The sequence below is a fragment of the Dermacentor variabilis genome, unplaced genomic scaffold (assembly GCF_050947875.1).
Source record: "Dermacentor variabilis isolate Ectoservices unplaced genomic scaffold, ASM5094787v1 scaffold_12, whole genome shotgun sequence".
NCBI classification, from domain to species: Eukaryota; Metazoa; Arthropoda; class Arachnida; order Ixodida; family Ixodidae; genus Dermacentor; species Dermacentor variabilis.
The window spans coordinates 1,825,898-1,837,951 of NW_027460280.1; the positions used below are offsets into that span (position 1 = coordinate 1,825,898).

Genomic DNA, 12,054 nt, shown 5'->3' on the forward strand with positions numbered 1-12,054 from the left:
ATTGTTTTCTTTGCTACGGGTGTTTTTCTTTAATACTTTCGTTTGTATGCAGCATCGGGTCGATGCTTTTTAAGAGGGGGGTATTGACACGTGTGCTTATCTTTATCGGGCGACCACGTTTCGCCGCTTAACAACTGTAATCGCACAGCGACGGACGCGCCTGCATGTATCCGACGTTTCTGGAAAGTTATCGATGCTTCTACCCGGCTGTCTGTTGTCGCCGAACCTTGTGTTATCAGATTTCATCGCGTAACGCGAATGGTGTAGAAATTTGTGGAAGGCACGCGGGTCCAAACGATTAGTCTGGAACATTCGACGACGGCTCTATAAAAGCCGACTCGCTTGACCCGCTGATCAGATTTCCGACGATCGCCGATTCTGTTCGCCGCTTTCGTTGTGCTATAAGTGTAGCCTGTTTTGTGGGCACAGGTTCGCCCAATAAAATCTAGTTTTGCCTTTCACAGTATTGCTGCTGTGTTCTTAACGTCACCACCACGTGACATTATTGTAGGCTATTTTGAAGCATCAGCACCGCATCGGGAGGCCTTCACATTGAGCGTATTGGTAGAAAAATGTTCACTGTGTGATCATGGTGTGTGGTGTTTATTGGCGCAAGGGCCAATTGTGGCCAAAGAGCGCCCGAACAACGTTATTAATGCTGTGAGATGGTGATATATGTTAGATGCTTTAGCAGCATGGCTGTAAATGCGCCTAAAATGACTATCGTTACTTTCATCAGTGCTTTTATTCTTGATGCAATATCTTGCTCTACAAAATTGTGTAGACAGCGTCTGAAAGTGTTAAGTACTGCGGAAGGAATACCATCAGCGCCACAAGAAAGGGAAGGTTCGAGGCGCTTCATACACTTGAAAACAAGGTCTTCATTGACTGATAGTGTACACACCATACCAGACTGAGAAGGAAGCTTACTTGAAGCATCTCTTACACCATATAAAGAACAGAAATGTGCGAAGCAGTCAACAGTGTTCGAGACATCACCATACTCAACAGGAAGACATACATCTTTGGCGCTCTCTTTAGAAGAGCGAGAGCTCGCGAAGCTCCAGAAATATATTGAATTACATGTTACGCTTGCTTCCACACATTCAGTGTAGTCGTCGTGATGATTCTAATAATAATAATAATAATAATCCTAGTGGTAAGATGTCACTCTAGACAGCTCGCAATACTAAAAACAAAGGCTGATGCCTGTACGCTAGAGCGTCTGATAGCCAGCCATCTAGAGCAGGAATTTTCAGGGTGGAGAAGACACCCTCCCCTCCACATGCACATACACACACAGTCGAGGGGTGCACAACACGCAGGAATGCCAATTCAGTCCCGTTGCCAGGAAGGGGAGTCCGAATGGCCAGGGTAAAGGGGGCGGAGAGAAAGCTCTGTATGCCAGATACAAGCATTGAGTTGCGGTGTCGGGCCGTGCAGGCATGATGGGGCTCAGGCTGTGCTGACCGCTTGTTCAGATGGACTGAATAACGATGAATACTGTCCAGAAAGCCGTAAAGCACACTGCAGAATAGACAGACTAGTGCAATGTTGCGCTGGTATTGCAGGGTGTGCCGCTTGAGGGTTTTGAGGCAATCCTGGCAGGCTGGCATGTGACTACCGAAAAGACGGGAATAGAGGGTGCGTCTTGCCCGGCGCTGAACAAGCTCAAGTTTTCGGAGACGTGAGTTTGGTACAGGGACTGTACTGATGAGCAGTATTCAAGCCGTGGCAAAATGATATAAGTGTAGACTGCTCAGAAAACCTCAGGTCCACATAGAAGAGAGGCATGGGACAAAACCCGAGAATGCGATGATACCTAGATACAGCGCTGGTGACATATGCGAAAAAGTCGAGAGAAGGGCTGAATGTTACACCAAGAATGGGAAGCACCCGAACAGTCTTCATAGAGGTGCCTCCGAGGAAGTAAGTCAATTGGACACGGAGCAGTTTTGTTGTGGCTGATACGGATGGCAGCACTCTTTGCAGTGCTACTACAAAGTTTGTTATTGTAGGTCCAGTCGTTCACCTTTGCGGAATGTATTTATTTGAAGGGCATATGCGTTACATCGGCATAATGTTGCAGCGGAAGTCTTAACTTGTGAATCGAACTCATTCTGCGGAGATGCACTAGGAGCTTGGTTTTGAGCTGATCTTTTTCCTGATTACAGGTTGTAGTATCGCAGCGGCAAACATTGCAGTGGAGCAGAAGCGTTACGTTTTCGGCGAGTTGATTGTACATGATACTTTAGAGACTTACGCGCGGAGAAAGACACGACGTCGAACGAAAGGACACACAACATGCGCAAATGAGAGGCTAGCAGAACATTACCGCAAGGTAAAACAAGGCATCGAAGGCCACATGGCAAAGCACTGCAAGTCATGCAATGTTTGCTATCCTATCTTTAACAGATGCACGATACTATTTTCTCACATAAATCGGTTAACCAGGAAGATAGTCTAGGCCAGAGGAATTCTTCGCCATGGTCAGAGATGGGTGAGTGCACCGTCTGTAGCATGAAGTGATAAGTGGGCTTTCTCGATGGTTAAGCGGTAGGACAGTGACAAGTTTTGGCTTCTCTGGCACATGTGGCTATGCTGTTTTCGCACGTTTTCTTGTTTTTTGTTGTTTTCTTGCCTCCCTGATTTTTTTCTGATTGTGTAAACGTATATATATGTCGCCGTCACAATAAAAGCCAGTTGAAATTTGCGCATGTTGTGTGTCCCTCCTTCGTTTGACGTCCTGTCTGTGCGCGCATAAGTCTTTAAAGAATTTTAATGGAACCTGCAGAGATTTGGGCTGTTTAAGCATATCGACCGAACGAAGCACTGACGACACCTTTTCACCTTCCTCGCAATGCACTCACACCATCTGCTCTTTCATTTGTTTGCTACATACTGCCGGCCATCTTCGGAGGCCTTAGGCAGGAGTGGGCCGCGCCCTCGATCCCTACTCGTATGTGTGGCAGACCGCTAAGCAAGGCAGTCGGGAGGCCTGTCCAGCATGCCCGATGAGACGATCGTAGACCACGGACGCAGTTAAACGGACCTGCTCGAAGCGCGTTCACGGATGGCCGACAACGCAGATCACGGACGTTTTTTGTCTTTGGTCAAGCATAGAAATGCTTACACATGTATAATTCATCTTTCTCGGGTCTTTCATCGGGTTGACAGCCGCCGGCCGCTGGCTGGTCGGGAGGCCTTAGTTTGGCGACCGCTGCCCCTCTAAAGACCCTGCGTACAACGTATTGCACTAACACTTCATTTGGGCTTAGTTGGTACATAATACTGAACTTAATGTTACAGCGCAAACACCTAAGACGATCCACAAAAAGAAAGACACGACACACACTGGCGCTGACAAAACTTTTTTTCCCTTTCGTCGTTGATGCGATAAAAATACCAGTCAAGCGATAAAAATACCAAAAAATTATCGACATACCTAAAAACTTATAAACTTTCCGCTCAATAAAAGCATGCCCTAAAAAATGATCCACACTAGACAAACTTTCCGCTATTGAGCGGAAAGTCTTAAAAGTTTTTAGGTATGTCGATGATTTTTTGGTATTTTTATTGCTTGACTCGTCCTACCAGGATACGATCAATAAGGTTTTAGAGGATTTTAAGGTACATGGACAAGGTCTTGTGTTTACCCACGAAAGTCCACAAAACAATGTATTGCAGTTCTTGGAACTGAAGCTTGAATTCAGTGAACGCCATGTGTGTTGGGCGTATCAACCCCATGCGAAAAAGGAACTGTTGTCTTTCAGGTCTGCGCACTCGAAGATTGTGAAAAGAGGTATTGCGTCGTCATGTATAGAATTCGCCCTTAAGAGTTCATGTGGCACAAGATCCAAGAAAGTTTTGATAATCAGATCAGCCGACTTTTGGCAGCTAGGTCGCTTTTAACTGCCGTGGTTGAAGCTCTGATCCAGAGAAGAAAAACCACAAAAAGGCCGGCCGCCGAACGTGAAACGCGAAGGCCTGCGCTGGTCCCTTATATGCATAAGGTGACCCATCAACTCAAGAAAGTTGCTTGCAGGCATGGTGTTCCTTTGGCAATTTCTGCGCCAAACTTGCTTACAAAGCTATGTTCCCGCACCTGCGAAGAGAGCAGAGGAGGATTCCAAATTCGGCATGGTGCCTCATACGTGTCGTGCGCTGTCGGCGTGGTTTATGGCATTCCACTCTCGTGTGGTAAGATATACGTTGGCCAGACAGGGCGTTGCGTCAATGAGCGACTCAGGGAACATGCACAAAAAGTAAACAAAAATGTAGATAAAGGAGCGCACCTTGTTGCGCATTTGTGCAGCAATTGCACTCTTGCAGCAATTGTGAGGCGCGACTTGATCGGACGTTAATTCCTGGAAAAAAGCAAGAATGAACATGCGCGGCTTTCCTTAGAGGCCTACCACATAAAAAGACAAGGCAATAATAGTATTAGTGACACATCTTTGTCCCTGCACCCATCAGAGTTTGAATTCCTACGTTTACGTATACGGTAAGTTGGCAGATGTCAGTAATGTATTCTCTGCGCCTGCGCGGTTGTGTGGCCTAGGTATATATATGCATCGACGACGAAAGGAAAAAAAAAAGAAGTTGTTAGGCAGCGCCAGTGTGTGTCGTGTCTTTCTTTTTGTGGATCGTCTTAGGTGTTTCCGCTGTAACGTTAAGTTATGAACGTATTGCACATTCATATTTTGGCCTTCTGAAGACAAAACTTGCCTGAAAGCGAAACGGCGTTTACAGAACCAGGTGGTGCCATCTATTGGTGTTTCATTCATCTTTTGGCGGCAGGTGGCGTACCTGCTTACAAAGAAAAATGAGTATGAGCAACGACTGAGCAATATGGAAGAAAGTAAATTGGCTGGGAGAGTTTTGATGTGTGTACAGGAAAAACTTTGATTCACAGTGGAAGAAAAGAACTAGGAAGCTTACCAGCAAGTAGGCGGCCTGTAGGCTGGGCAACACAGCAACAAAGAACATATATCGGAATGTCAGAGAGGCTGAAATAATCTCATTGGTGGCGGGAATAGAAAAGAAACCTGCCATGAGTAACTACTTAATAGAATGAGAAAAGAAACAATTTATGATAACTTAAAGGGAAACTCATTAGTTTTCGAAGCGAGATCGGGATGCCTTAGAACGCGCACCTATAAAGCGAGATATAAGAAGGGAGAAGAAGCATGCGCTTGCTATGGTAAAGCTAGGGAAACTATGAAGCATGTTTTATTAGAATGTGAAGACGTCTACTCAGTGGTCGATTTAGGCAGCACTCGCCACCGTGATGCCCTTGGGTTCTGCGAGAGCAGTGGAAAAGTAAACATGTCCGCAGTAGGGATTAGTAAGAGGCAATTGGAGGATTGGTGGAACAAAAGTAGGGAAATGACAAAAAAAAACGGAGAGGTACAAAAACACAGTTCGCTATAGGGGTTCAGAATATTTGGTTGTGGGAGTTCATTGTTTTTTCTTTTATTTTTTTATTGTTTAACCTCGGGAAGACATTAGGCAGTACAATAGCAAGAGCTTGGTGGCGCAACCCACCGCCCCGTTCCAAAGGCGACGCTCATAACGTCTGTCCGTCCGTCCGTCCGTCCATCCAAAAATGGTCTTTAACGCCGGAGGATATCCAAGGGCGCCGCAAATATAAATAACCTCTTTTTGTTCAAAAATGCTATTATGCTGTTGAATATGGTTTCACAAGCTTATGAAAGGCAGAAGCATCATCTAACATCGCCGTCTCTGCCTTCATTATTCTTTGTTCTCCATGGCGCTCCTAAATTCGATTTGCAGCCCGTTTCACATCAAGACAATGTTTACTCCTTATGACTACTTTTGGCAGAACTGATATCTTGATCTGCTGATATTTTCCATTGCGTTTAGGAGTTGTTTTATTGTACGTATATCATAAAAATATATTTAGGTGCCGCCGATGCCTCGGCCCTCGCAATTCTTCAGAGGATTAATGGGGACAATTCCAATTTGGACCTAACAGACTCGCAGGATCCCCGCGTGCTGAAGCGGATGAGCAGTGGGACGATGCTCCAGGTGAAATTTCGTGTCGGTCGTTGCGTTTGTTAATTTCACTTCACCCTACTTCAGTTCTCTGAGATCAAATGTTGTATTTACGACTGATGAAGAGGACGAGAATTTCCACTATACTTCGGACACCGATTTGACGGCGGCGTTTGAAATCAAGTGACGCCTCCTCGCGAAAGGCCGCCTCGGAAGCCAGTCTACTCCTGTGTCCTGCCCGACTTGCCTGATTCAGCATCGTCTACAGCCGACGAAAGAGACAGCTGGTATGTAAATGAATACTACATCAGGTACATGGATGAGCAGGCCTTTCACTTTCTCCATGAAATGACATAAGTTTCATACCTCCAGCGCACTGGACGGTCCCTGAACTCGTCTCCTGGGGAAATGGTGGTCTTCCTAGGAGCCACACTACTCAAGGGTGGCCTGGGTTATCCTAGAGGGAGCACGTACTGGAGTAAAGGAACGCGCGCCGCTGCCGTCGCTGACAAGATAACCAGGGGTAGTTTTTTTCTTCTCCGATCGAACCTGAAGGTCGTCAACGACCTCGCAGTTTCTGACGCAGATAAGGAAAGTGATCGGCTGTGGAAAGTTTGCCCACTTGTTGATGTCACAGAAACGCTTGCCTCATTCTGCTGCGTTCATGCAATGATGAGCATATCAGCCCCATCGTCGGTAGATGCCCAGTCAAGCAGTTTGTTCGCGGGAAGCCAAATCCAACAGGCCTGAGGAACTTCATTTTGGCAACTCCACAACGCCTTGTTTTAGACTTGGAAGTCTTTCAGGGGAAAGGAAGCCTCGGATTAAACAAACATCATGGAATTGGGGCTGCAGTTGTGCTGAAGCTCCCTGGAAGTTTACCACACGGAAGCTCATTGTATTTCAACCGATATTTCACAGGCACCCGTCTTCTCAAATCATTGACTGAAAGAAATCTGAGGAGGAGAGGCACCATTAGGAAATCCCGGCTTCTAAAAGGGCTGAAACTTAAAAACGACCTGGAAATGCGTGCGGAAGGGCGCGGGTCAATGTCTCAATGTGTCGGCAGTTTGTCGAACATAGGCACCACAAACTGGTAGGACAACAAACCTATCGTGTTGGCGTCCACTCACGTGGGAATGGTGCCAGTTGAGTGCACACGCTTCTCGAAGCAAGAGAGAAAAAAAGTATTAGTCAAGAGACCTGCAGCTGTCGCTCAGTATAACACTTACATGGCACTGTTGACCTCTATGACAGAATTGTCAGCTATTACCATACGACAAAGCGCACAAAGAAATGGACCTTACGAACCATCGTCTTGATGATGGATGTAGGGGTTGTCAGCCCTTGGCTGCTCTACAAGGAAGACCATAGAGAAGTGGGTGCACCAAGAAAAAATATAATGCAACTGCTTAACTTTAAGCTCCAGCTCACGCATTTCCGCTGACCTCTGACAAGGGGTTCGCCGCAACTGAGAGTGACTACGAAGTTTTGCCATCGCGGAAACCAGCAGTTCTGTCACTCCCATCACCATACGTGCGCACACTGGGTGCCCGTCACATGCCGTAGCTAGTGGTTGTCGGGGTTGCTCTGCAAGGACGAAGTTCCGATGCGGCATGTGTCAAGCATTCTTATGCCCGACAGCTGGCCGTAATTGCCTCAGGCAATTTCATCACACATGAAACCAGAATGGTCAATAAGATGTGCCCGCGACATCGTCTATTGTTTTTTGGACAACTTGGTCCTGGTACAATACATTGCACATTTCACAACTTTTCAACGAAGCATAGAAAATGAAAAAATGGCTTCGCAACTGTCTGTATATTCTGATATAATAATTATTTTAAAAAATTACTGGTTTTTACTATGCCATCTTTCGGGTCTCGAGAGGATAAAGGCTATAGATTCAAACTTTGGGAAATCAAGCTTTAACTTACAACACAGCCCAACTGATGACTCTCTCGTGTAAGTTCGCATAGGAAGGTTAGAAGGACGGCTTCTCTCCTTTTTGTCGTAGAACACTCCAGACAGACGGGAATCGCGTCTTGTCTGCTCGATCGCAGACTGCAGAAGGCGAAATGGTGCGTATTAAATGTTGAACCCTTCGATAATCCTTCTGCTGGCTGATGAGCCAGAGTTGTTTCGAAACTTTTATGGCAATATCATTACAAGCGGACTGGATCCACTTGGTATCTCTGATGAAAAATGTTGGTCGAACCGGTGCTTTTAAACGAGCGAGCAATGTGAGAAAGCGGCACGTGACACCAGGCGTTTCAAAGGTTGCACGCATGAGTGGTCCTGAGAGGCTGCGGCATTTGCCTCACGACACCTGAGTCATTCCAGATGGTGTGATCGACGGCGCAGCTAGCGCGAAACAAATGCGCCTTCGGATCATCAAGCGATATGGCCTTGCGGAGACACAGTGCCAACCGGAACGATTGCAACACCTTTTTACTCCCGGCTTTTGCAGCTACAAATCGCATTGCGAAAAATCTCTACTTGTGTTTAGCAGCGACTGAGCTTCCCTCGTAAGCTGCCTTCGATTTGCTGCAGCTAAATATATCGCTGTTCAAATGGTATATTTTTGTGCTTTGGAAAATGCAGTGTGTCAAATATATTTTCAATTCGCATTTCTTCAAACTAAGCCTTTGCACAAGGATTCTGGCAGAAGGTGGAGTACTGCGTAACTTGAATTCGTCAGTGCCTTCTAAACAAAATAAAAATTTCTAATCGTATTGCCCTTGCTAGTCCAATACATAATGATGCTCCTTTGACGAGTTATGATGATCGCTTTTAATTTTGGTGGACCCCTGATCTTGATCTTGAAACACACGCTACTTTCTCAAGAAAATTGCGTCGTGCATGGCTCATATTGCTGGTCGGGTCACGAAATTATGAGTTTGCATACATTTTATTTGCGCCACTTACTAGCCTTGAATGAACCTGGCTGCCTTCGCAGATTTTCCGATTAGAGTATCTTGTATCTCAAGATAGACGATACTTCAACTCATGTAACGCAAATAAAGACTTTCATAGACGTCTTGTCGAAGGTATCATGTTATAGATACAAGATACCTACAGAGATGCGCAGAACATATCAGATACGTTAATATTCGATACTGCCCAGCCCTGTTGTGTATACAGGTGAAATCGGGGACCATGGCATCGTCCCGGGAATTCCACCGTGTCCAGTAAAATGTAAGCGCGGTGAAAATAACACCTTTGCTAAGCTAGCAGGCTGTCTAAGATAACTAGCATCTCTTCCCTGCTGTAAATGGACGATTGGCTTGACGTTAATAAAAAATGCCTGCTTCATGGTTATTGACTATAGTGTTTTGTAGTGATCACTGCTGTTCGCCCAATATAACGGTCCTGTTGCGACGCGTCCATTTTCTCGAATTCTGCACTATAGTGGTTGAGGCCATTTTCTGTCAGGTGCCCACCCAGGCAATAAAACCGTTTCAAACTTGCACAAACAATTGAGATAAATAAGCAGAAGCAATACTAACTGATCTCTGCTCTGGGTCGCAGCACGCGCTCTCACGCAAGGTGCGGACCAAGGAATCCAGGGAGCACTGGCTCGACCATGCGGACGACGTGTTCGAGGCAAGTCTTTTCGCCCCATAATTGTCGGGCATATACTATATTATCAATTATTTTTACCCATTTGTTTGCTCTCCTCTCTTTTCGCTTATTGTACCACTTTTCATATGGTGCATTTGTCTTGCTTTTCCAACGAGCGTTCTCTTATTATTGACTTCCGTCGTTTCCTTCTGTCTCATTTTTTTCCTTTCAAATAATATAAAAGTGGACTCAAGTCCTGCATAGAGCCAGTTAGAGGGCAGCCTCGATCCGGTACGGTAATATGGTCAACAACTAGTTAGGTTAGCCTTCCTCCGTTAAATATCTATCATTCGATATGCATCGGTCGCTCTCTCTTTTTATTAGGTTTGCCATAGCGTAAATTTTTGGGGCAGCGCCACTGTCCACATGTCTGTACGTCTATGGTGCGACAAAATACATTGGTCTTACAAGGAAAGTGTTACTTTGATGGCATCGTCCGGAGAATTGCTTCGTACAGGTTGAAATCCAGGGAAAACACGGGGAATGCGGGAGATGGAAATTCAAGACGATTAGCAAAACGAGAACAAGGTGAATGCAAGAGCCAACGTTTCGACGAGTGGACTTTTCTTCAAGGCGAGGTATGCTTTCCTCGCCACAGTATATATAAGTGGGGTTCTTCTAAAGGGGAGAGGTTATGAGGCGGGAGGGTGTGCCAACCAGGGAAAATGTGTTAGCGTGTCGAATTGAGAGTAAAGGAACGCTGTGCACAAGGCCAAGGCCAGGGCCACCCACCACCCCGGTCTGTCAACGCACGGGTTTTAGCCGGCGTGTCAAGGGCGTCTCACACGCCGGCTGAAAAAAAAAAGAGGAATGGAAAGGGGAAGAAAAAAAGGGGGGGGATACGCCAAGAAATCAAACTAAGTGTTGTTGCCTATAGCTTGAAATTTAGCATAGTGAATAGATTCTAAAGCTCCCTTTGAAACGTTTATGCCTATTGATTGCAATGTCTTGAAAATATGGATAAGGTATGATTCTCTGTATTTTCTTTCTCGTTCAGAACGGAAATTTGACTGTAAGGTGAAGAGTTTAAGTTCATCAAAGTTATGACCTGGTTGGTTGAAATGCTTGGCGACGGCTTTGGGATGCTTTTTAGCTGTGTCCACGCCATGTCCGTTTAATCTGATGTTCATTGATTGTCCTGTTTCAACGATATATTGTTTCTTAGAGAAAAAACATTCAAGCATATAAATCACATCCGAACTGGTACAAGTGAAGCTAGATTTGACTTCGTGTGTATAGCTATTTGCGGTGCTTTTAATATTAATGTCACTTTGAAGGTGCCTGCAGGTTTTGATAATAGGGCGACAACATGCTTTTATTATGGGGGAATGCTGTTGGCTTACTTTTGCGTGCGCTGACATGTCTTTGAAGTTCCTGTTTCGGCGACAGGTAACCCTAGGCACATCCGGGAACGTTTTTCAGAGATGCTCGTTACTTGATAATATTGGGTGATATTTTCTTAGGATGTTATTTATGTTTGGGAGTGCATTAGAGTATTTTGTTATAAAGGCCAGCGGTCTGCCAGATTCTAGTGTGGGCTGTCTCTTCGCCAATTCCGACTGTCTCTCCAATCTTGACGCGGCATCACAAGCTCTAACGTTTTGTCCGACGAACAACGCAGTAAACGAATACGAACTCCACAAAGATATAACAGAGTGTTCACGACGCATGCACATCAAGGAGTTCTTTTTCGATAGGCCGGATGTAGAAAAAGAAGATACAGACTCTCTTAGACCACCTAGCACGTGGATACCGGAAACCGAACAGTGTCCAGACCTCGATTTACACTTAAAACTGATATCAAAGGAAATTCTAGAGTGAGCGCGGCATTGCCGGCAACGCAAAAATTTCGTCCATTCCTTAGCCTTCTTAAGTAGAGCCCTGTTATACGTTGTCAAGTTTTCCATCACATGTTGGCCAGATTGAAGAGCCGGGAACGATTTTCTTTTCTCTAACCACTTACCTCTGCCCGACTGATTCGTAAAACGTATCAAGACACCTGGAATTTAGCAGATCTGGCTGGCAGCCTGTGGATTGCCGAAACTAACTGATCATTCAGCATGGCTAACTTGAGATTGGATGCGATAGCGTTTATTTCTCTAAGCAGGCATTCGTATCGAACGTGAACTTCGAGGTTCAGCTTGCAGACCATGACCATGAACTTCGAGGTTCAGCTTTCTGCTCTGATACTCAATGTCATTTACAGAATAAGCAATGCGCTGCAGTTCGGCACCAGAGCCGTCTGTATTTTCGAGCTTTGAAACCTTAGCGGTAAGACATTTAAATCTTGCCTTCATGCCTGGCTACGTCACCAAGAATGGCATCGTATTTGTCAAACATAAGCTTGACCGATGCATCTAGGTCATGAACCATATTCTACAAGAGAAGCAGGTCGACAAGCTTTCTGTTCAC

General features: G+C 45.5%; 1 protein-coding gene across 22 annotated transcripts in view; it reads left to right on the forward strand.

Moving 5' to 3' along the window:
* Positions 1 to 12,054, forward strand: part of LOC142566355 (peptide transporter family 1-like) — a 732,761-nt gene that overhangs the window by 528,964 nt on the left and 191,743 nt on the right. For all 22 annotated transcript variants that reach the window (XM_075677280.1, XM_075677294.1, XM_075677282.1 and 19 more), the window contains one exon: positions 9,550 to 9,624. In XM_075677280.1, the coding sequence (XP_075533395.1) occupies positions 9,550 to 9,624 (75 nt within the window). The remainder of the gene's footprint in view (positions 1 to 9,549; positions 9,625 to 12,054) is intronic.